The sequence below is a fragment of the Salmo salar genome, chromosome 03 (genome assembly GCF_965601325.2).
Source record: "Salmo salar chromosome 03, fSalSal1, whole genome shotgun sequence".
In the NCBI taxonomy this organism is placed as follows: Eukaryota; Metazoa; Chordata; class Actinopteri; order Salmoniformes; family Salmonidae; genus Salmo; species Salmo salar.
The window spans coordinates 95,752,617-95,778,760 of NC_138293.1; the positions used below are offsets into that span (position 1 = coordinate 95,752,617).

General features: G+C 40.9%; 1 protein-coding gene across 1 annotated transcript; it reads left to right on the top strand.

The window, feature by feature from the left end:
- The first annotated feature begins 1,688 nt into the window (after positions 1 to 1,688).
- On the top strand, positions 1,689 to 25,831 carry LOC106581607 (NACHT, LRR and PYD domains-containing protein 3-like). Its single transcript, XM_082972910.1, has 12 exons — positions 1,689 to 1,885; positions 2,573 to 2,671; positions 11,003 to 11,119; positions 11,736 to 11,820; positions 11,950 to 12,178; positions 12,609 to 14,364; positions 14,612 to 14,785; positions 15,340 to 15,513; positions 16,398 to 16,571; positions 21,258 to 21,431; positions 21,736 to 21,782; positions 22,266 to 25,831. Exons 2-12 carry the CDS (start codon positions 2,589 to 2,591, stop codon positions 22,817 to 22,819), a joined length of 3,567 nt encoding a protein of 1,188 aa, XP_082829036.1. The 5' UTR covers positions 1,689 to 1,885; positions 2,573 to 2,588; the 3' UTR covers positions 22,820 to 25,831.
- The last annotated feature ends 313 nt before the right edge of the window (positions 25,832 to 26,144 follow it).

Sequence of the window (26,144 nt, forward strand, 5' to 3'; positions counted from 1 at the left end):
TTGATGTCCCGTTGGATGAATATTCGTGATCGTACCTTGTCTAATTTATTGTCCAGTGATTGCACGTTGGTAGTATTGACGGTAACGGCAGCATTCCCAGTCGCCTTCGCCAGGTCCTGACCAGGCATCCGGCTCTTTGTCCTCTGTACCTGCGTCGCTTCATCTTGCAAATAACGGGGATGTCGGTCCTGTGGGGTGTTTGGAGAATGTCTTGTGCGTCGTCTTTGTTGTAGAAAAAATCTTTGTCTAATCCGAGGTGAGTGGTCACTGTCCTGATATCCAGAAACTCTTTTTTGCCGTAAGACACGGTGGCAGAAACATTATGTACAAAATAAGTTACAAATAACGCGAAAACCCCCCACATAATAGCACAATTGGTTGGACGTAAAACTGCTGCCATTTCCTCCGGCGCCATTTGTTGAGCTCAGTTCATTGTTAGAGCTCAATTAGTACATAGTGGGGTTGAGTTCAAATCAAATCAAAGTTTATCTGTCACATGCGCCGAATACAACAGGTGTAGACCTTACAGTGAAATGCTTACTTACAAGCCCTAACCAACAGTGCAATTTTTAAGTACAAAATAGTTATTAGGTAAACAATAGATAAGTAAAGAAATAAAAAAACAGTAAAATGACAGCGAAAATAACAGTAGCGAGGCTATATACAGGGGATGCCGGTACAGAGTCAATGTACGGGGGCACCGGTTAGTCGGGCTAATTGAGGTAATATGTACATGAATGTATAGTTAAAGTGTCTATGCATAGATGATAAACAGAGAGTAGCAGCAGCAAATAGTCTGGGTAGCCATTTGATTACCTGTTCAGGAGTCTTATGGCTTCGGGGTAAAAGCTGTTGAGAAGACTTTTGGTCCTAGACCTGGCGCTCTGGTACAGCTTGCCATGCGGCAGCAGAGAGAACAGTATATGACTGGGGTGGCTGGGGTCTTTTTTAGGGCCTTCCTCTGACACCGCCTGATGTAGAGGACCTGGATGGCAGGCAGCTTGGCCCCAGTGATGTACTGGGCCGTACGTTGAGCTCAGTTGTCACAGTGCTTTTTTCCCCATATTTTCTCCTGTGTCAAAGAGCTAAAGCTGTGATATCAGCTTCAACCCACCCTAACCTTAACCATATCCCTAACCCATATGTTGTTCTCTCTCTGCTCCAAGTAATAGCACTGTGGCAAGGACTTATGCCAAGTTGGGATGAATAGTGATCTGCATGATTTTTAATTAACAAGCAACTCCACTCTACACTCTACTGAGCTGACAAGGAAAAAATCTGTCGTTCTGCCCCTGAGCAAGGCACTGTTCCTAGGCCGTCATTGAAAACAAGAATTTGTTCTTAACTGACTTGCCTAGTTAAATAAAAGTGAAAAAAAGGTGCGGTATTGAAAGGGAGTAAATTTTGACCCCTACCTTTTGAGAAAATAATTATTACTTGTTAAACATAATCTCTTTCTCTGAGCAATTATATTTGTTTAAAATCATTTAATTTCCCCATTTTGTTTGAGCATGCAATATATTTTAGTCTTTGAATTATTTATTTTATACAGTCATTTTTGCTAATCTTTATCAAGGGTGTCAATAATTTGGGATCCCATTGTATAGTTCAAAGTTAGAGATATGTTGAAACTTGATCCATCATAATGATTCTACATGTTATAGTATGCCATGGCCTTTACTGGCCAAAGGTTAACCTACTGTTATGTTTATGATGTACTATGGTGTTTTATCACTAGACTTTGACCAGATACTATTGCATCTAAAGATCAACTGTACCTAGAACATAGATACAGAGCCACTTGTCATCAGGAAGCTGCTCTCTCAGCACAACAGAAAATATCTCAATGACTTGACATGTTCTGGTTGTGAATTCAGGCTACAAGGTAAGAATCTTCCCAGGGATTATTATAAAGTGTGTTGGGACATTAAATGTACAGTGTTATTTTAGTATAGTGAATGACAGTAAAACACTCAGATCTAACAGTCCATTTCACCTGGGACCGGTACGTGACACGTTCAATCTTACAAAATGGTGCTAACTGGGCGTTGACAATAAAATTCAAAAACATATTGTTCATATATAGTATTATAGGATTCGTGTATCATGGTTATTTTACAATTTGTAAACATGTTAATGTATCATAGTTCTAAATCATCTTTCAGAATATCAGAACAGTTGTTGTTTTCATAATTACAATGAGCTCCTGCTTCCTGTGTAATTTGGTATGAAACCACTGAACATACTTTTCTTAACATTGTTATTATGAATTAAATTTAGTAATAGCATAATAATAGCATACCTGTTGAACAAAGCAACACACTGGAATGAGTGAAATGATTAAAAGACAAAGTGAGATATTATTATCAACAGCTCCACTACATGGAGAAGAGGTGAAAAATATCAGTCACGACTACATGTTCATGTGATACATTAAATCACCTGACTGTTTGGATGTGTCTGTTAGGAAATGTTTTATTTCTAAGAGATAATGAATAAAAGAGAACAATTGAACTTGTGTAATTAGTTGTCACTGTGTTAACCACAACCAACATGCTGGATCTCTGTTTAGGGGTCAGTGCTCTAAAATGAGTCTCTCTGGGGAGAGAGAGGAGGGGGCCCCTGCCTCTAAAATGAGTCTCTCTGGAGAACATGACACAAAAGCTAAGAGGTGAGGTAACAATATTGCTTAAGAACTTATAAAGAGTTTATTTCTAAAACGTTATATCAACAACAAAAAATCACGTGTTATATTTCATCAGAAATGATTGCTTATGGGGTACCTTCATGTGTCTGTAAAACATTAATGTTCTAAGATTTTAATTCATTGATTTCTGTATGAATTTTTGTTTTGCAAAACACTATATTGCTGGAATGAAATGTTTGTATCCATACTTGACTGTTATATGTGGTTTTCTCACCAGCCCCCCCCCCCCCCCCCCCCCCCCCCCCCCCCCCCCCCCCCCCCCCCCCCCCCCCCCCCACACACACACACACACACACACACACACACACACACACACACACACACACACACACACACACACACACACACACACACACACACACACACACACACATCTTTACCAGCATCCCCCCCCCCCACACACACACACACACACACACACACACACACACACACACACACACACACACACACACACACATCTATATAATTTTTGCATGACACAATCATTTTGCCAACTCTTATTTATTGCCTAATATAATTGATATGCATAATATGCAAACACACTGGTGGCCAGGGAGGCATTTCTTTGTTTGAACGATGGCCCACGTCAACTCTGGCTGACAATACAATACAATACATTACATTACAATGAAATACAGTACAACTTTGTCCATTAGTTACAGCAAACAACAACAATGTGTCTTCTGCTCCGTTCTAAACCCCCCAAACAGCAGACCTCACACATACAGTTGAGACAACCACAGGTTCAAGCTGCAGTGCAGCTTGGATGGAGAGCATGTTGTGGGGTTAAGGGCCTTGCTCAATGGACCAACAAAAGGGCCATTGTATTGAGGATGTGGACCCAGCAGCCCTCCAGTGGTCAGATCAATTCCGCCCATATTTTCCAGCTACTGGCCCGGGATTCAATCCGGACACTTTTCGGCCACAGGTCCTACTCATTTGTCACTGGTTAAACACTTGAGTTACTCTTCAGAAATAAGCATGAGATAATCAGCCAAAATGAAGCCAAAATGCTAATGCAGACATGATTATTATGATGCAGAACAACAACTTATATGCAGTTGTCATCAGCAGCAGCCACAAGAGAGACCCTCTGATATGTTCTGGGTAACTGCCAGACAGAGCAAAACATAGATACTGTGTTGAATGTCATGGAGTTTTTAACTAGGCTATTAAATCACCAATACTTATTATACATAATTATTATACATAAATCATTGCCAAAATCACAAGACATACTGTTGCATGTAGGTCTATATCATTTATGGATTGATCATATAGAAATATCAAAACATTATTTTTACAACTACAAAGCAATTACATGTGGTGCAGGAACCACTGACTCGCTGCATTATTCTATAGTATTATCAAGACACCTGCTGTTAACTCTTAACTACTTAGGACAGCTCACGAGGTGTCCTAAATATCTGCCGACTAGGTGGGACTAGAGACTTCATGCATAGCTTCAATTTATACCCATAAGTGTAAATTCTCTTTATTCTCAGCACTTACACAACTTTTTTCTACTCTGAGACGCTTAGTGGACGTGGGCCAAGATCTCAAAATAATTTTGTTTTAGATAATAATAATAATAATAATAATAATAATAATAAATATATACATATTACTAATGTAACTCAGTGTGGCACTGCTCATGTCCGCATTCTGGAACTGTCCGCGTCCCCATACAGAACTGTCCGCATCCACATACGGTGTGGCGCCAGGGATATTGTCCAGTTACGCGCAGAGTGGGCTGAGGTGATCTTGGGGAATAACGGAGTTCGTTACAGTGTTGAGACACCAAACTTTATTGTTCAATTGACTTTTTGCTTAATGGTCAGGGACAGTATGAGTGTAGCCAGATCCTTTTCACTCAGCAGTATGTTTCGTTTCCCCGCCATACATTTTTAAAAAGACCCGACGGAGCTCATTACCTTCTTCAATCATGCAGAGACGGGCAGCATAAATGTCTCGTCATTGATTTTGCTGGAAAGAGGAGAAATTGTGCTTTACAATGGTATTCATATTACAGTTGACCTGGAAGTATTAGGTTTTTTGGGCACTAAAAAAAGGTAAATTGTACGGAACAGCACGATGTACAAAAGTGCATTACTCACCACGAACTGCGAGAAGCTTTTTCCTTTAATGAATCCGACGAGAACGATATACTGCTCTCCCAGGAACAGGCCCAGATCCCGTTATTTGCATGAAGAAAAGATGGAGGAAAATAGGATGCAGATCGGCCTGCCTTTTGAGAATCCATAGGCGAGCAAGTAAACTCCCACTGCCATCCATTCTACTTGCTAAAATGCAATCATTGGAAAATGAAATGGATGACCTACGATTACGATTATCCTACAAACGGGACATTAAGAACTGTAATATATTATGTTTCACCAAGTCGTGGCTGAATGAAGACACGGATAATATAGAGCTGGAGGGATTTTCAATGTACCGGCAGAACAGAGAAGCTACGTCTGGTAAGACGTAGGGGTGTGTGTCTTTTTGTCAATAACAGCTGGTGATATCTAATATTAAAGAAGTCTCGAGGTCTTGCTCGCTTGCGGTAGAGTACCTTATGATAGCCTAGTGGTTAGAGCATTGGGCTAGTAACCAAAAGGTTGCAAGTTCAAATCCCTGAGCTGACAAGGTACAAATCTGTCATTCTGCCCCTGAACAAGGCAGTTAACCCGGTGTTCCTAGGCTGTCATTGAAAATAAGAATTTGTTCTTAACTGACTTGCCTGGTTAAATAAAGGTAAAATAAAAAATGATAAGCTGTAGACCACACTATCTACCAAGAGAGTTCTCTTCTGTATTATACGTAGCTGTCTATTTACCACCACCACCACCACTAAGACCACACTCAACCAACTATATAAGACCATAAACAAGCAAGAAAATGCTAGAAGCGGCGCTCCTAGTGGCCGGGTACTTTAATACAGTCAAACTTTCTAGAGTTTTACAAAAATGTTTACCAGCTTGTCACGTGCAACCAGAGGGAAAAAAACTCTAGACCACCTTTACTCCACACACAGAGATGCATACAAAGCTCTCCCCCACCCTCCATTTGGCAAATCTGACTATAATTCTGTCCTCCTGATTCCTGCTTACAAGCAAAAACTATAGGAAGAAGTACCAGTGACTCGCTCAATTAGGAAGTGGTCAGATGATGCGGATGCTACGCTACAGGACTGTATTTCTAGCACAGACTGGAATATGTTACGGGATTCATCCAATGGCATTGGGGAGTATACCACCTGTCATCGGCTTCATCAATAAGTGCATCGATGACGTCGTCCCCACAGTGACCATACATACATATCTCAACCAAAACATCTGCCACGCTGATCCTCAACACTGGGGCCCCTCAGGGGTGTGTACTTAGTCCCCTCCTGTACTCCCTGTTCACCCAAGACTGCGTGACTCCAACACCATCACACAAACACCATTGCTGACGACACAACAGTGGTAGGCCTGATCACCGGCAACAATGAGACAGCCTATAGGGAGGAGGTCAGAGAACTGGCAGTGTGGTGCCAGGACAACAACCTCTCCCTCAATGTCAGCAAGACAAAGGAGCTGATCGTGGACTACAGGAAAAGGCGGGCCGAACAGGCCCCCATTAACATCAACGGGGCTGTAGTGGAGCGGGTCGAGAGTTTCAAGTTCCTTGGTGTCCACATCACCAATGAACTATCATGGTCCAAACACACCGAGACAGTTGTGAAGAGGGCACGACAAAACCTTTTCCCCCTCAGGAGACTGAAAAGATTTGTCATGGGTCCCCAGAAGCTCAAACAGTTCTGCAGCTGCACCATCGAGAGCATCCTGACCAGTTGCATCACCACATGGTATGGCAACTGCTCGGCATCTGACCGTAAGGCGCTACAGAGGGTAGTGCGCACGGCCCAGTACATCACTGGGGCCAAGCTTCCTGCAATCCAGGACCTATATAATATGAGGAAAGACCATAAAATTGTCAGAGACTCCAGTCACCCAAGTCATAGACTGTTTTCTCTGCTACCGCAAGGCAAGCGGTACCGGAGCGCGAAGTCTCGGACCAAAAGGTTCCTTAACAGCTTCTACCCCCAAGCCATAAGACTGCTGAACAATTAATCAAATGCCCACCGGACTATTACATTGATCCCCTCCATTTGTTTTGTACCCTACTGCTATTCGCTGTTTATTATCTATGCATAGTCACTTCACCCCTACCTACATGTACAAATTACCTCTAACTTGTAGCCCCGCACACTGACTCGGTACTGGTACCCCCTGTATATAGCCTTGTTATTGTTATGTTATTGTGTTACTTTTTACATTTTTTTACTTTAGTTTATTTGGTAAATATTTTCTTAACTCTTCTTGAACTGCACTGTTGGTTAAGGGCTTGTAAGTAAGCATTTCACGGTAAGGTCAACACATGTTGTATTCGGCGCATGTGACAAATAAAGTTTGATTTGATTATGAGTGCTGTACGTTACGTCATGACACTTCGCAATTTAACGTACAGCGTCAGAGGGGTCAGTTTGTTCAACTTTTCTCCAATACTATCGGGCCATTACCATGTCAATCAACGCTTGAATAGAAACGTAATTCACACCACAGATTTTGTTGCCAACACAGTCCCTACAGTCCTATTAGTTTTCATTGTGGCCTCGTTTGAATGCTGCGGTTGCGCAAATTTGTACGGAATGGGGTTAGTCAACAGTATTATTTTCTGGGCACCTCAAGTAGGCTGGACACATGACATTTTAACAACGCCTTTTTCTCTGATACAGACTAGTTCGTTGCATCCGCCATGGAGCCCAGTTTCATAATATTACCTTATGTCCCTAGTTATGAAGTAATCGCGAAAAAGCTGTCCTTATTTTAGGGCATTTTTCATTCGTACTATTGAGCACAGTGGCACCAACTCGCCTTCTGAACGTTCTATTCCCATCCCATTGTTCTGATCACAACGCCAGCTTCGCTATTGTTATCAATGAGACCTGCCTGTGTGAACCTTGTAGACACTTGGTTAACATATTATAACAAGGTTATGGCTACTTAGTGGCTCTATGCCTGGGTACACGTTGTGGTGACCCACAGCCCTAGCGATGGCTGCCACATTGCCATCAAACTTAAAAAAAATTCTGGTCAGGGTTAACAATATTTGGTTATTTTCAGAAAAAGGTGTACAATCTCAGAAAAACGCATGTCCCTGTGTTCTTTTTCAAGATGTGGCCAATTTAAACAGACAGAAGACGACTTGCTGTTTCGAAATGGCTGATGGGTAACTTGATATGCATCAAAATCTTTGTTCGTAGGCATCAAATTGAGTGAATGCTGCGCAGGTTCACTGAGTTGCAAACCAAAGGGATAGCTCATTGATTTGTAGATCTGACAGTTGCTAGCTCTGATTATGAGCCTAGCAAGTGTCGCGAATGAGTTATGTAGTCAAATCAAATCAAATGTATTTATATAGCCCTTCTTACGTCAGCTGATATCTCAAAGTGCTGTACAGAAACCCAGCCTAAAACCCCAAACAGCAAGCAATGCAGGTGTAAAAGCACGGTGGCTAGGCTAAACTCCATAGAAAGGCCAAAACCTAGGAAGAAACCTAGAGAGGAACCAGGCTGTGAGGGGTGGCCAGTCCTCTTCTGGCTGTGCCGGGTGGAGATTATAACAGCACATGGCCAAGATGTTCAAATGTTCATAAATGACCAGCATGGTCAAATAATAATAATCATAGTAGTTGTCGAGGGTGCAACAAGTCAGTAACACAAGAGTAAGTGTCAGTTGGCTTTTTCATAGCCGATCTTTGAGAGTATCTCTACCGCTCCTGCTGTCTCTAGAGAGTTGAAAACAGCAAGTCTGGGGCAGGTAGCACGTCTGGTGAACAGGTCAGGGTTCCAGCAGGTCTGGGACAGCAGGTCAGGGTTCCAGCAGGTCTGGGACAGCAGGTCTGGGACAGGTAGCACGTCCGGTGAACAGGTCAGGGTTCCATAGCCGCAGGCAGAACAGTTGGAACTGGAGCAGCAGCACGGCCAGGTGGACTGGGGACAGCAAGGAGTCATCAAGCCAGGTAGTCCTGAGGCATGGTCCTAGGGCTCAGGTCCTCCAAGAGAGAGAAAGAAAGAGAGAAAGAGAGAATTAGAGAGAGCATATTTACATGTATTTATTATTATTATTTAAATAGTACCCACAGAAGGCCACAGGGAGGAGAAAGATTGCTATAAACCCATACTGTTTTTTTCCTTAAAAACCCTAAACCTAACAATCAATCAAATGTATTTATAAAGCCCTTTTTAAATCAGCAGGTGTCACAACGTGCTATACAGAAACTCTAACCCTTCTTATTACCTAATTTTGCCTTAACCCTAACCCCTAACCCTAATTCTAGGGTACGGTAGCCTAGAACACTTTTAGAAAATATTTATGTAATAACATTATGTTAGTGAATACAATTATATTTCTGTTTATTTTGTTAATCAAAACCATTTTGCTTTTTTTGTTATTTTATTATATTTATTATTGTAAGGCAGAACACTTGATAAACAAGCCACATTAGTTTTATTTTTTAAATGTGGTTCGAAATGGATGTGACCAAGTAACCTCTATGTGAAAGTCCAACAATTGCCGTGGGATATGTGGGGCAGGTTTAAGACTGATCTAAGGGATTGACAAGAAAAATATACTTTTTTTCTCAGCTGCCTCACCAGTCTGTACATTAATTAATAACTTTTAATTTCTAAATGTCCAATAGATGGCAGCATAAGACCACAAAGCATCAGTTATAGGTTACAAGCAGCAATATGATTGACATAAAAGACCATGCAACCACAGACTATATGTCCCATGACTTTCTAATGGTCACTCATTACTTTAGTTAGCTGTATGTCTTGTATTAGGCCTGTGTTGCATTTGGGAGAGCAAAAAAACTATAGCAGGTGTTGAACCCCGGGCAAATAATCACTAGTCAGATGCGCAAACCTCAACCGTAGTATACATGCATTGTAAAAAATAATCTTAATATCTAATATTGCGATTACACAACCTCGGAATAGAAGAGAAAAGAATGGATCTTGCAGCATTCATCCAACCCTCACAGTTAGCAAATTTACCTCGACATTCCCCTCGCTTGAGCGAGAAGGCTCGCTGCCACTGACAGTACAAGCTCGATGCTGGTTGATGAATTTGACAATGAATGCACAAGGAAAATACTTTTTTCTCGACCAGAGGTGACTAAATTAATGTTCAGGCATATTGATAATCGTTATAGTAATGAAGTATAATTTCAAAATACGAGCATTAAAACAGATAATAAAAAACATGAATCATAATTATATTCCTTCAAAGTAATCTTTTAAATGCTTTTTCAGTCTTTCCTCTTGCGTTAGCAGTATGGAAAGGGACAGAACATAGCGCCCGCAGAAGATTTCTTGTGAGGGGGCGTGGTGGTGGAGAGAACTAAACTAATCTTCTGAAATTTAATTTGTGGTCTTATGCGACCATCTACTGTTTAGCAACTGCAGTAGAACTGAATAATGTGTAATTCCTTACTAAAGTAGTAGTTACTCAGAATTGCAAAATGTTACATTTTCTAATTAATTTTACCACTTACAATCATAAAATAACCATATATAACATAACAGTAAAACTGACATAAACCAAAAACATACATTTAGTTCATTATATATATATATATATATAAACGATTTATTTAGATGGGTGACATTATCTGCCAAAGTAACACCCCTGTAGACAAAGAAGAGCTCTCCAGTAGGTACCAAAACATTCAAGGATCATTTTCTCAAAAGTGAGGTTTCAAGTTTATCATCTTTCAAAGCAGAATTGCTTTCCCATTGTTCCTCAACTGCAGTGTATGATATATCATTTTCTAGCTCTGAGTCTCTACTTTAATCCAATGTAAAAAATGATTTAAAATGTTGCTACATAAGACTGAATCTAGCCAGTTAGTAACATTTGACTGTATAAAACCTAGCAGTACTACTTATTTCTCTGAAAGTGAGGTAGACATAACATTTTGCAATAAAACATGATTATTTGACTCTGAAATGAAACCATCAAGTGATAGATTTTAAACAAATACATGGCTGTCATTAAACAATCGCATGCCATGATTAGCTAGTAAAAAAAACTCATAATTTCTTTAAACAATAAAATCTAATTTACCAACTTTTCTGAAAATATATATATAGCGATTTGGAATGAAACTTTTATTATGTTTCCCCCTCTGAGCTCAGAGTAGATGAGAGATGTAATGTTTGTCTCTCTTGTGTTGAAGTCCGATCAAGCAGGAGAGACCAGCCTCCCCTGTACCCAGCTGTGTGTCCATGAAGAGTGACCGGTCAATGGATAAATTTATAGACTTCAGAGAGGGAGATTATTCTACTGAACAAAGGTAGGAAGAACTCATGGGTCATGGTCAGTGAGTTAAACACGGTCTCTAGTCATTTCTCCTCTCCCATTTTCCCATTTATTTTTGTTGTTTTCAAAATACATAGGCTAAGGCTTTTTTCCATTTTCATAGTCCTAAAGCAATTTTAAACACACACAACATTCCCTCCCTCTGTGTGTGTGTGTCACGGCTGTCAAAAGGAGCGGACCAAGGTGCAGCGTGTTTGTAGTTCCACATTATTTATTTAATCCGTGAAACTTTGCAAAACATAAATAACTGAATTTACAAAACAACAAACCGTGACGCAGAGAGAAACTAACACTACTCAAAATATAATCACCCACAAACACAGGTGGGACAAACATCAACATAAATATGACCTCCAATTAGAGGTAAGGAGGATCAGCTGCCTCCAATTGGAGGTCAACCCAAACAACACCAACATATAAATACAAAACTAGAACTGAACATAGAAATACAAAACATAGACAAACACCCCCTGTCACGCCCTGACCTACTCTACCATAGAAAATAACCACTTACTATGGTCAGGACATGTGTGTGTGTGTGTGTGTGCCCTCCCTGGTTGAGGAAATGTAATCTCATGTTTTGTCCACAGAAACCAACAGGAGAGATCAGAGTCAGAGATTCTCAGTGGTCAGTCTTCCCAGAGTCATCAAACAGACCTGGACTCTATATTCAATGTATGTGGTCCTGTTATGTACATTTGTTTTTGTTTACCTCAAGTAAAGTTGATTTGTCAATCATTAATTAATGTGTTAATGAGAAAGTATTTATTCTCAAGCTTAACTTATTTACTTTATTTATTTCAGTTGCTTGAAGACAATATTATGACATTTGTGAAGAATGAGCTGAAGATGTTCAAGAGGATTCTTAGTCCAGAACTCCCAGAAGGCTTTGACAGTCAGAAGCAGGATAAGGAAGTGGTGGATGCTGAAGATGAGAAGCAGGAGAGCAGTGCCAGAGAGGGGGCTCTGAAGATCACACTGCACTTCCTGAGGAAAATGAACCAGAAGGAGCTTGCTGACACACTGGAGAAAAGTAAGAGCTGTCTGCCTCATGTTGAACGCTGTTTTATAACAAACGTTTAAAAGCTGTAGCTAAAGTACAGCTAAAGTAGCCATGTAACACAATGATATTGTAGAAGCCTTAACACAACACCTAGTGACCTCATCAAGTAGCAGCAGGGATGTGTTAATTAATTTAGACAGAGGAGAGTCAGAGAAGAGAGAAAGAGGAGAGAGAGAGAGTGATAGAGAGACAACATTAATGATACCATCAATAATACGAATAATAATAACATAATCAATCCCTCCAGTGTGTAATGCATTAAGAAAACATTTACACATTAATACAGGCAGTTAAGAGAATAAATAATTATTACAATGTACAACTTTATAACAGTTCTACAATACTGTAGGCATTAAAACAGACATAATATTAATATTCTCTGTGTTATTTCTTCATTCAGACGAGCTTGCTGTGATTTGCCAACGTGAACTCAAATCTAATCTAAAGAAGAAGTTTCAATGTGTATTTGAGGGGATCGCTAAACAAGGAAACCCAACACTTCTCAATAAGATCTACACAGAGCTCTACATCACAGAGGGTGGAACAGGAGAGGTCAATAATGAACATGAGTTGAAACAGATTGAGACAACAACCAAGAAACAAGCAAGACCAGAGACTGCAATCAAATATAACGACATCTTCAAACCGTTAACTGGACAAGACAAACTTATCAGAACTGTGCTGACAAAGGGAGTTGCTGGCATTGGAAAAACAATCTCTGTGCAGAAGTTCATTCTGGACTGGGCTGAAGGAAAAGCAAATCAGGATGTCCAATTTGTATTTTCATTCCCTTTTCGGGAGCTGAATTTGATGAAAGGGGAACAACACACTTTGATTGAACTTCTCAATCACTTCTCAAAGGAAACCAAAGAATCAAGAATCTCCAACTACGACAAGTACAAAGTTCTGTTCATCTTTGATGGTCTGGATGAGTGCCGACTGCCCCTAGACTTCCAGAAGAACAAGATCTGTTGTGACGTCACAGAGTCAACCTCAGTGGATGTTCTGCTGACAAATCTCATCAAGGGAAATCTGCTTCCCTCTGCTCTCCTCTGGATAACTACACGACCTGCAGCAGCCAATCAGATTCCCCCTGAGTGTGTTGACCAGGTGACAGAGGTACGAGGGTTCAATGACCCACAGAAGGAGGAGTACTTCAGGAAGAGATTCAGTGATGAGGACCTGGCCAGCAGAATCATCTCACACATAAAGACATCAAGGAGCCTCCACATCATGTGCCACATTCCAGTCTTCTGTTGGATTTCTGCAACAGTCCTTGAAGACATGCTGAAACATAAGAGAGAAGAGATGCCCAAGACTCTGACTGAGATGTACACACACCTTGTGGTGTTTCATACCAAACAGAATAATGAAAAGTATCTTGGGAAAGAAGAGACAAGTCCACACTGGAATAAAGAAAGCATTCTGTCACTGGGAAAACTGGCTTTTCAACAGCTTGTGAAGGGCAATCTGATTTTCTATGAAGAAGACCTGAAAGAGGCTGGCATTGATGTCAATGAAGCCTCAGTGTACTCAGGATTGTGCACACAGCTCTTTAAAGAGGAATGTGTTTTGTACCAGGACAAGGTGTACTGCTTCGTGCATCTGAGCATTCAGGAGTTTCTGGCTGCTGTATATGTGTTCCTTTCATATATCAACAACAATGAGAATCTAATGGCCAAACTGCAAGTTACTGAAGTTAATGTCTACACGAGTGCTGTGGATAAAGCCTTACAAAGTGAGACGGGAAACCTGGACCTTTTCCTCCGCTTCCTTCTGGGCCTCTCACTGGAGTCCAATCAGAAGCACTTACGAGGTCTTCTTACAAAGAAAGGAAGCAGCTCACAGAGCCATGAAGAAACAGTCAAGTATATCAAGGAGAAGATCAGTGAGAATTCCTCTCCAGAGAGGTGCATCAATCTGTTCCACTGTCTGAATGAACTGAATGACCATTCTCTAGTGGAGGAGGTCCAACGCTACCTGAGATCAGGAAGTGTCTCCAGTGAAGAACTCTTACCTGCACAGTGGTCAGCTCTGGTCTTTGTGCTGCTGACTTCAGAAAAGGAGCTAGATGTGTTTGACCTGAAGAAATACTCCAGATCAGAGGAAGGTCTTCTGAGACTGCTGCCAGTGGTCAAAATCTCCAGAGCTGCTCTGTGAGTAAATACAAATACATTTAAGTGCTTAATCATCAGGAAGAAATATTCACTTGATTCAGAAAAATATATTGAATCAATGCATTGGTGTTCACATTGTATAACAATATGACAATACAACTCAGGGAGACGTAAGGTAAATCTATATGTTGTTTGGGAGATTAAACCCAATGCATCTGCCATTGTCCTTCTACACTACTGGTTTTAAATTAACAGTGTGTTTGTGAAATCGTGATCTCTCTGTCAGGCTGTCAGGCTGTGGAGTCACAGAGAAAGGCTGTGCTTCTCTGGCCTCAGCTCTGAAGTCAAACCCCTCACACCTGAGAGAGCTGCATTTGAGTAACAATGACCTGAAGGATTCAGGAGTCAAGCTGCTCTCTGCTGGACTGGAGAATCCCCACTGTAAACTGGAGACTCTGAGGTCAGTATTCCTGTAGTTGGTCAACAAGTGATAACTGTTCACCAGATCCACATGTGTTTACCAGGCACACATAGTCCATATCATATGTGTTTGGACAGTGAAGCTTACAGTTTTAAATTTGGCTCTATGCTCCAGCATTTAGGATTTGAGATAGAATGTTTCATATTAGGTGGCAATACAGAATGTCACCTTTAATTTTAAGGTACTCATACAAATATGTTTTAGCATTTAGAAATGAAAGCACTTTATGGACCTAGTTCTACTATCTGAAGAAGTACTAATTATTTGGACAAATTCATTTGGTGAAAAGTTTATTTTTTAAAGCTATCGTCAGAGGTAAAGGTCTGGTCAGTCGACTCAAATATTGGTACTATACATTTTTCTCTCTTCAAGCAATATTATGATCATTTCTAATAATGATACATTCATTTCTTAATAGATATTGCAGGTTTCAGGACACTGATTAATCTGAATGTGTTGAAAAATATATACCGCCACTATTTTCACTACCAAAGAATAGCAGAGTGATTTTAATATGATTTTACTCTTTGCAGGCTGTCAGGCTGTCAAGTCACAGAGGAAAGCTGTGCTTCTCTGGTCTCAGCTCTGAGGTCAAACCCCTCACACCTGAGAGAGCTGGATCTGAGAGACAATGACCTGAAGGATTCAGGAGTGAAGCTGCTCTCTGCTGGACTGGGGAATCCCCACTGTAAACTGGAGACTCTGAGGTCAGTATTCTTGTATTTGGTCAACAAGTGATAACTGTTCACCAGATCCACATGTGTTTACCAGACACACATAGTCCATATCATATGTGTTTGGACAGTGAAGTTAACAGTTTTAAATTTGGTGCTATCCTCCAGAATTTTGGATTTGAGATAGAATGTTTCATATTAGACGACAGTACAGAAAGTTACCTTTTATTTGAGGTTAATGGTGAGAGGTTAGTATGTTTTGTTGTAGCCTCTGTAACTCTCTCACTCATTATTATTAATGATTCATTCATGATCTTTCTCAATCATGACAGTCACAGGCTTGATGTAGTCATTGCGTTCAAAGAATATGGGACCAAATACAATTATTTTGACTACTTTAATACACTATAAGTGAATTGGTCAGAATACTTAAGACTTCTTCAAATTGGGGGACTAGATACATTAAGTGCTTTCATTTCTAAACGGTGAAACATATGTATGAAAATACCCTCAAATTAAAGGTGACATTATATACTGTCACCTCATATGAAACATTAGACCTCAATTCCAAAATGTTGGATTACAGATCCACATTTAAAATGTTATCTTCACTGTCAAAATAGATATGGTGTGGACTGTATACTCAATACAATCTAAATCTGATACCTCACTGTCTGTCTTTTGACTGATACTGCTTTTTAAACTGACCTAGTCAGTCTACTCAAATATTGGTACTATACATTTTTCTCTCTTCAAGCAATATAATGATCATTTCAAATAATGATACATTCATTTCTGAATAGATATGGCAGGTTTCAGGACACTGATGTATCTGAATGTGTTGAAAAAATATGCTGCTACTATTTTCACCACCAAAGAATATCAGTGTGGTTTTAATATGATTTTACACTTTGCAGGCTGTCAGGCTGTCTAGTCACAGAGGAAGGCTGTGATTCTCTGGTCTCAGCTCTGAGGTCAAACCCCTCACACCTGAGAGAGTTGCATCTGACTAACAATGACCTGAAGGATTCAGGAGTAAAGCTGCTCTCTGCTGGACTGGAGAATCCTTACTGTAAACTGGAGACTCTGAGGTCAGTATTCCTGTATATGGTCAACAAGAGGGGGAGATCAAGCTGATCCTAACTGTTATAGGCCTATTTGTATTTTGCCCTGTTTATCAAAACTGTTGGAAAACCTTGTCAATAATCAACTTACTGGCTTTCTTGATGTCCATAGTATTCTCTCTGGAATGCAATCTAGTTTCTGCTCAGGTTATGGATTTGTTACTACAACCTTCCTTAAAGGTCCTCAATGATGTCACCATTGCCCTTGATTAAAATACATGTTCTGATGCTATTTTTATTGACTCGGCCAAAGCTTTTGATACGGTAGACCATTCCATTCTTGTCGGCCGGCTAAGGAGTATTGGTGTCTCTGATGTGTCTTTGGCTTGGTTTGCTAACTACATCTCTTAAAGAGTGCAGTGTATAAAGTCAGAAAGAGTACCCCAAGGCTTGATCCTAGAGCCCATGCTCTTCTCAATTTACATCAACAACATAGCTCGGGCAGTAGGAAGCTCTCTCATCTATTTATATGCAGATGATACAGTCTTATACTCAGCTGGCCCCTCACCGGATTTTGTGTTAAACGCTCTACAACAAAGCTTTCTAAGTGTTTAACAAGCTTTCTCTGTCCATAACGTTGTTCTGAACACCTCCAAAACAAAGGTCATGTGGTTTGGTAAGAAGAATGCCCCTCTTCCCACAGGTGTGATTACTACCTCTGAGGGTTTAGAGCTTGAGATAATCACCTCATACAAGTACTTGGGAGTATGGCTAGATGATAAATTGTCCTTCTCTCAGCACATATCAAAGCTGCAGGCTAAAGTTAAATCTAGACTTGGTTTGCTCTATCGTAATCACTCCTCTTTCACCCCAGTTGCCAAACTAACCCTGATTCAGATGACCATCCTACCCATGCTAGATTACGGAAACATAATTTATAGATCGGCAGGTAAGGGTGCTCTCGAGTGGCAAGATGTTCTTTACCATTCGGCCATCAGATTTCCCACCAGTGATCCTTATAGGACACATCACTGCACTCTATACTCCTCTGTAAACGGGTCATCTCGTTATACCTGTCGCAAGACCCACTGGTTGATGCTTATTTATAAAACCCTCTTAGGCTTCACTCCCCCCTATCTGAGATACCTACTGCAGCCTTCATCCTCCACATACAACACCCGTTCTGCCAGTCACATTCTGTTAAAGGTCCCCAAACACACATCCCTGGGTCGCTTCTCTTTTCAGTTTGCTTCTGCTAGCGACTGGAATGGCCTGCAACAAACACTCAATCAGATAAAACTGTCATATCTGGACAGTTTTATCTCAATCTCTTCATTCAAAGACTCAATCATGGACACTTTTACAGTTGTGGCTGCTTTGCATGATGTATTGTTGTCTCTACCTTCTTGCCCTTTGTGCTGTTGTCTGTGCCCAATAATGTTTTTACCATGTTTTGTGCTTCTACCATGTTGTGCTGCTGCCATGTTGTTGTCATGTTGTGTTGCTACCATGCTGTGTTGTCATGTGTTGCTGCCTTGCTATATTGTTGTCTTAGGTCTCTCTTTATGTAGTGTTGCGGTGTCTCTCTTTTCCTGATGTATGTTTTGTCCTATATTTATATATATATATTTATTTTTAATCCCAGCCCTCGCCCCCGCAGGAGGCCTAATGCCTTTTGGTAGGCCGTCATTGTAAATAAGAGTTGGTTCTTAACTGACTTGCCTAGTTAAATAAAGGTTCAATAAAAGTGCTAACTGTTCACCAGATCCACATGTGTTTACCAGGCACACATAGTCCACAGCATATATGTTTGCAAAATGCTCCAGCATTTTGGATTTGAGATCAAATGTTTCATATTAGGCGACATATATATCACCTTTTATTTGAGGATATTTCATACATATCTGGGCCTTCCCTGTGGCTCAGTTGGTAGAGCATGGTGTTTGCAACGCCAGCATGGTGGGTGCAATGCCAGGGTTGTGGGTTTGATTCCCAAGGGGGGCCAGTACAAAAAACAAAAAACAAAATGAAATGTATGCACTCACTACTGTAAGACTCTCTGGATAAGAGTGTCTGCTAAATGACTAAAATGTTACTGTTTAGAAATGAAAGCACTTTTATGTATCTAGTTGTCCCATTTGAAAAATGTGTAATAATTTGGACATATTCACTTATATTGTAATAAGGTAGACATAAGTTTAGTATTTGGTCCCATATTCCATGCCTGCAGTGATCACATCAAGCTTGTGATTCTACAAACTTGTTGAATGTATTTGCAGTTTGTTTTGGTTGTGTTTTGGGTGATGTTTTTCCAAATAGAAACTAAATGGTGAATAATGTCCTTTCATTTTGGAGTCACTTCACTTGTATTGTCAGTAAGAATAGAAGATGTTTCTGAACACTTCTACATTGATGTGGATGCTGCCATTATTATGAATAATCATGAATGAATCGTGAATAATGATGAATGAGAAAGTTACTGAGGCACAAAGATCAGACCTCCTCTGTTATTGGTAATGGTGAGAGGTTGGCATGTTTTGTTGTAGCCTCTGTTATTGGTAATGGTGAGAGGTTAGCATGTTTTGTTGTACCCTCTGTTATTGGTAATGGTGAGAGGTTAGCATGTTTTGTTGTAGTCTCAGTTATTGGTAATGGTGAGAGGTTGGCATGTTTTGTTGTAGCCTCTGTTATTGGTAATGGTGAGAGGTTGGCATGTTTTGTTGTAGCCTCTGTTATTGGTAATGGTGAGAGGTTAGCATGTTTTGTTGTACCCTCTGTTATTGGTAATGGTGAGAGGTTAGCATGTTTTGTTGTAGTCTCAGTTATTGGTAATGGTGAGAGGTTGGCATGTTTTGTTGTAGTCTCAGTTATTGGTAATGGTGAGAGGTTAGCATGTTTTGTTGTAGCCTCTGTTATTGGTAATGGTGAGAGGTTGGCATGTTTTGTTGTAGCCTCTGTTATTGGTAATGGTGAGAAGTTAGCATGTTTTGTTGTAGCCTCTGTTATTGGTAATGGTGAGAGGTTAGCATGTTTTGTTGTAGTCTGTTATTGGTAATGGTGAGAAGTTAGCATGTTTTGTTGTAGCCTCTGTTATTGGTAATGGTGAGAGATTAGCATGTTTTGTTGTAGCCTCTGTCATTGGTAATGGTGAGAGGTTAGCATGTTTTGGTGTAGCCTCTGTCATTGGTAATGGTGAGAGGTTAGCATGTTTTGTTGTAGTCTCTGTTATTGGTAATGGTGAGAGGTTAGCTTGTTTTGTTGTAGCCTCTGTTATTGGTAATGGTGAGAGGTTAGCATGTTTTGTTGTAGCCTTTGTTATTGGTAATGGTGAGGGGTTAGCATGTTTTGTTGTAGTCTCTGTTATTGGTAATGGTGAGAGGTTAGCATGTTTTGTTGTAGTTTCTGTCATTGGTAATGGTGAGAGGTTAGCATGTTTTGTTGTAGCCTCTGTTATTGGTAATGGTGAGAGGTTAGCATGTTTTGTTGTAGCCTCTGTCATTGGTAATGGTGAGAGGTTAGCTTGTTTTGTTGTAGTCACTGTTATTGGTAATGGTGAGAGGTTAGCATGTTTTGTTGTAGCCTCTGTTATTGGTAATGGTGAGGGGTTACCATGTTTTGTTGTAGTCTCTGTTATTGGTAATGGTGAGAGGTTAGCATGTTTTGTTGTAGTTTCTGTCATTGGTAATGGTGAGAGGTTAGCATGTTTTGTTGTAGCCTCTGTTATTGGTAATGGTGAGAGGTTAGCATGTTTTGTTGTAGCCTCTGTCATTGGTAATGGTGAGAGGTTAGCATGTTTTGTTGTAGCCTCTGTTATTGGTAATGGTGAGAGGTTAGCATGTTTTGTTGTAGTCTCTGTTATTGGTAATGGTGAGAGGTTAGCATGTTTTGTTGTAGCCTCTGTTATTGGTAATGGTGAAAGTTCAGCATGTTTTGTTATAGCCGCTGGAACATTCTTATTCATCATTTCTCATGACTGATTTATGATTTTTCTTAATCAGGGAATCATCATGATTCATTTAGTAGTGTTTAGAAACATGTTATCTACTCACTTAGAAGATTAATCCAGTCATAATCCACCATTCAGTTAATATTGGTCAAAACATAACCCCAATCACAACCAAAACAAACTGCAAAATCAACCAACGAGTTTGGAACCAAATACTAAACTTTTGACTATTTTAATACACTATAAGTGAATTGGTCAGAATACTTATGACTTCTTCAAATAGGGGGACTAGATACATGAAGTGCTTTCATTTCTAAACGGTGAAACAGATATGTATGAAAATACCCACAAATTAAAGGTGACATTATATACTGTCACCTCATATGAAATACTTGATCTCAAATCCAAAATACTGGAGTACAGAGCCACATTTAAATTGTTAGCTTCACTGTCAAAATAGATACTGTGTGGACTGTATACTCAGTACAATCTAAATCTGTTACCTCACTGTCTGTCTTTTGACTGATACTGCTTTTTAAACTGGTCTAGTCAGTCTACTCAAATATTTGAAACTTTATATTTTTCTCTCTACAAGCAATACTTTGATAATTTGTAATTTCTAATAATGATACATTCATTCATTTATGAATATATATGGCAGGTTTCAGGACACTGATAAATCTGAATGTGTTGAAAAATATATACCGCCACTATTTTCACCACCAAAGAATAGCAGTGTGATTTTAATAGGATTTGACTCTTTGCAGGCTGTCAGGCTGTCTAGTCACAGAGGAAGGCTGTGCTTCTCTGGTCTCAGCTCTGAAGTCAAACCCCTCACACCTGAGAGAGCTGGACCTGAGCTACAATCACCCAGGAGACTCAGGAGTCAGACTGCTCTCTGCTGGACTGGAGGATCAAAACTGCAGACTGGAGAAACTCAAGTATGTAGAGGGTTTATGTCAATGTTCATATCAGACGTGTTTGATTTATCAGGCTAGTTAAGACAAACATTCTTAACACCACTTGGACAAAGTTGTATGCTGACTGTGTGTGTGTGTGTGTGTGTGTGTGTGTGTGTGTGTGTGTGTGTGTGTGTGTGTGTGTGTGTGTGTGGTGTGTGTGTGTGTGTGTGTGTGTGTGTGTGTGTGTGTGTGTGTGTGTGTGTGTGTGTGTGAGAGAGAGAGAGAGAGAGAGAGTTCACATGTGTCCCTCAATGACTGTCTGTTCTTCTGCTTACCTCCACAGTGTGGAACATAGTGGAGAGTACACAATGAAACCTGGGCTTAGAAAATGTGAGTGTTGACTGCTGTGAAGAATATGACTAAGAATAAGTCTTAATTCAAGTTAAGTCAAAGACCACCATCATTTCCTACTTGGTCATATTAAATATCAGCTGTAGTTCTACAGAAGCAGAAATCAGGGACACCAAAGTTTAGAAAGAGTTGGTATGACCATGTGTGTGTCTGTGCTTGTGTGTGGCGTGTTTACTTTTACATTAGAAATGTGTGTGTCATTGTGTGTGTCTGCGTGGGTGTGTGTTTAGGATGTGAGTGTGTCCAGTGTGTGTGTGTGTGTGTGTGTGTGTGGGGGAATAAGTGTGTTTTATAGTACCATACAGTATAACATATGATCATTCAACAAGTCTCAAGTTACCTTAACTTCTCATTTTGATACCTAGAAACATACTATACATTAAATACATTTTTGAAAAGTGAGTTAACATTCTATTGTAAATTATGATGATTTCTAATATTGTGTCTGGTTTCATCCATCAGATGCCTGTGATCTCACACTGGACCCAAACACAGTAAACAGACTCCTCTTTCTGTCTGAGGAGAACAGAAAGGTGACATGTAGGAGAAAGAAGCAGCCGTATCATGATCACCCAGAGAGATTTGAGGACTGGAGACAGGTTCTGTGTAGAGAGGGTCTGACTGGGCGCTGTTACTGGGAGGTAGAGTGGAGTGGGGGATGGCCTGTTATAGGAGTGACATATAAAGGAATCAACAGGAGAGGAGAGGGTAATGACTGTGGGCTTGGATGGAATGACAAGTCCTGGAGTCTGTTCTGCTCTGACAACAGTTACACTGCCAGGCACAATAACGAAATCATTACCATAGCCGTCCCCTCCTCCAGCTCCCACAGAGTAGGAGTGTATCTGGACTGGCCAGCTGGCACTCTGTCCTTCTACAGAGTCTCCTCTGACACACTGACCCACCTGTACACATTCTACACCACATTCACTGAGCCCCTCTATCCAGGGTTTTGGGTTTATGATGACTCTTCAGTGTCCCTAATCAAACACAACACAATGTTTAATAAAATATAAAATAAAAATAACTTTGTGTCACACACACTGGACACAGACACACACTGGACACAGACACACACACACACACACACACACACACACACACACACACACACACACACACACACACACACACACACACACACACACACACACACACACACACACACACACTGGACACACACACACACACACTAGACGCACACACACTGGACACACACACACACACACACTGGTCACACACACACTGGATACACACACAAACTGGACACACACACACACGCAAACACACTGGACACACACACACTAGACACACACACACTGGACACACAAACACTGGACACACAAACACTGGACACACACACACTGGACACACACACACACAAAACACACACTGGACACATACTGGACACACTGGACACACACACACTGGATACACACCTTCACAATAGACACACTGGACACACACACACACGGGACACACACACACACACACACACACACACACACACACACTGGACACACACAAACACACACACACTGGACACACACTTGACACACACTGGCCACACACTGGACACACCGGACACACACACACACATACACATACTGAACACACACACACACTTTACACACAACACAGAAACACACTGGACACACACACACGCACACACACTGGACACACACACACTGGTCACACACACACTGGATACACACACAAACTGGACACACACACACACACACACAGACACAAACACACTGGACACACACACACACTAGACACACACACACTGGACACACAAAACACTGGACACACACACTGGACAGACACTGGACACACACTGGACACACACACATTGGACACACACACACTGGACACACACACAAACACACACACTGGACACATACTGGACACACTGGACACACACACACTGGATACACACCTTCACAATAGACACACTGGACACACACACACTAGACACACACACACACACACTGGACATACACAAACACACACACTGAACACACACTGGACACACACTGGACACACCGGACACACACACACACATGCACATACTGAACACACACACACACACACACCCACACACTTTACACACACACACACACACACACTGGACACACACACACTCACACTGGACACACACACAGACACTGGACACACACACACACTGGACACACACAAACATATTGGACACACACCCTGGACACACACTGGACACAAACACACTGGACACACACACATATTGGAAACACACACAAACTGGACACACACACACACACACACACACACACACACTGGACACACACACACTGGACACACACACACTGGACACACACACGCTGGACACACACACGCTGGACACACACACACACACACACACACACACACACACACACACACAGAAACACACACACACACACACACACACACACACACACACACACACACACACACACACACACACACACACACTGGACACACACACACACACACAAAAACTAGACACACACACACCAGTTTGGGCCAGTTTATTCCTGTAAATACACTGAACAAAAATATAAATTCATCATGTAAAGTGTTGGTCCTATGTTTCATGAGCTGAAATAAAAGATCCCAGAAATGTTCCATACGCACAGAAGCTTATTTGTTTTACATTCCTGTTAGTGAGCATTTCTCATTTGCCAAGATCATCCATCCACCTGACAGGTGTGGCATATCAAGAAGCTGGCGTCATGTGGGCGAGCGGTTTGCTGATGTAAACGTTGTGAACAGAGTGCCCTATGGTGTCAGTGAGGTTATGATATGGGCAATCATAAGCTATGTACACTGAACACAAGTGCATTTTATCAACGGCAATTTATATGCACAGAGATACCATGATGAGAACCCATTATCGTGCCATTCCTCCGCCTCCATCACCTCATGTTTCAGCATGATAATGCATGGCCCAATAAATGTCGCAAGGATCTGTACACAATTCCTGGAAGCTATGAATTTTTTTTAATAATAATCCATGGCCTGAGTACTCACCAAATATGTCAGCCATTGAGCATGTTTGGGATTCTCTGGATATACGTGTACGACAGCATGTTCCAGGTCCCGACAATATCCAGCAACTTTGCACAGCCATTGAAGAAGAGTGGGACAATATTCCACAGGCCACAACAGCCTGATCAACTCTATGTGAAGGAGATGTGTCGTGCTGCATGAGGCAAATGGTGGTCACACCAGATACTGACTGGTTTTCTGATCCACGCTCCTACTTTTTTATTAGGGTATATGTGACCAACAGATGCAGATCTGTACTCCCAGTCATGTGAAATCCATAGATTAGGGCCTAATGAATTTATTTTCAATTCACTGTACCTCAGTAAAATCTTTGAAATTGTTACCTGTTGCATTTAGATTTTAGTTCAGTATAATAATAAAAAAGCAGTTTTAAATGTTTTATGTTTATGATGTTAGTAACACTAAGTAATTCCATCCTTTCACTAAAGCTCTAAAGTAACTTTTTATTGACAGATGCCTCATGTCAATGTTCTGGATGTTGATGAAAGGAAATCCCATATAGCCTACTGGCCAGGACTTTGCTATGGCATCTTCTGTTTGGGTTTCTCAGGTCAGGTCTGAGCCAGCCACAGAATGTGTCTCTGTGTCTATTTCCAGCCCTGCCATTTCTACCATGTCCTGATCAAGGGTTTCACCCCTGACCTCCTCACATCGTCTCACTGTCTGCTTTCAGCTCCCACCTCTACTTCACTGTGTTATAATGGACTTTATCCTTGTCATGTCACCTCTGTAACCAGTTATCAAACATACTGACCTTTCTGACTCTATCCCATAGCCATCATTTCTAGAACTAAACATTTAAATTCCTCTATGAGTTTGTTTCGTGTCCATTTACTTATTTATGTATGTATTTGTTGTATATTGGGGTTGTGCTGCAGAGCATCATGGGGGTTGGTATGTGTTGAGATGATCACGTTCCAGATAAATGGTTAAACTGATTCCTGTCTCCTGTCTCATCATTATTGAATTGTTATACAGACGTGGTTATGACTGGTTAGCCCAGTCAAAACTGTTCGCTGCTCTGGCACCCCAATGGTGGAACAAGCTCCCTCACGACGCCAGGACAGCGGAGTCAATCACCACTTTCCGGAGACACCTGAAACCCCACCTCTTTAAGGAATACCTGGGATAGGATTAAGTAATCATATGGACTTTCCAGGTTGCCACTACCTGTGATCAAGACAGAGACTGATGGACTTTCCAGGTTACCACTGACCTGTAAACAAGACAGAGTCAGATGGACTTTCCAGG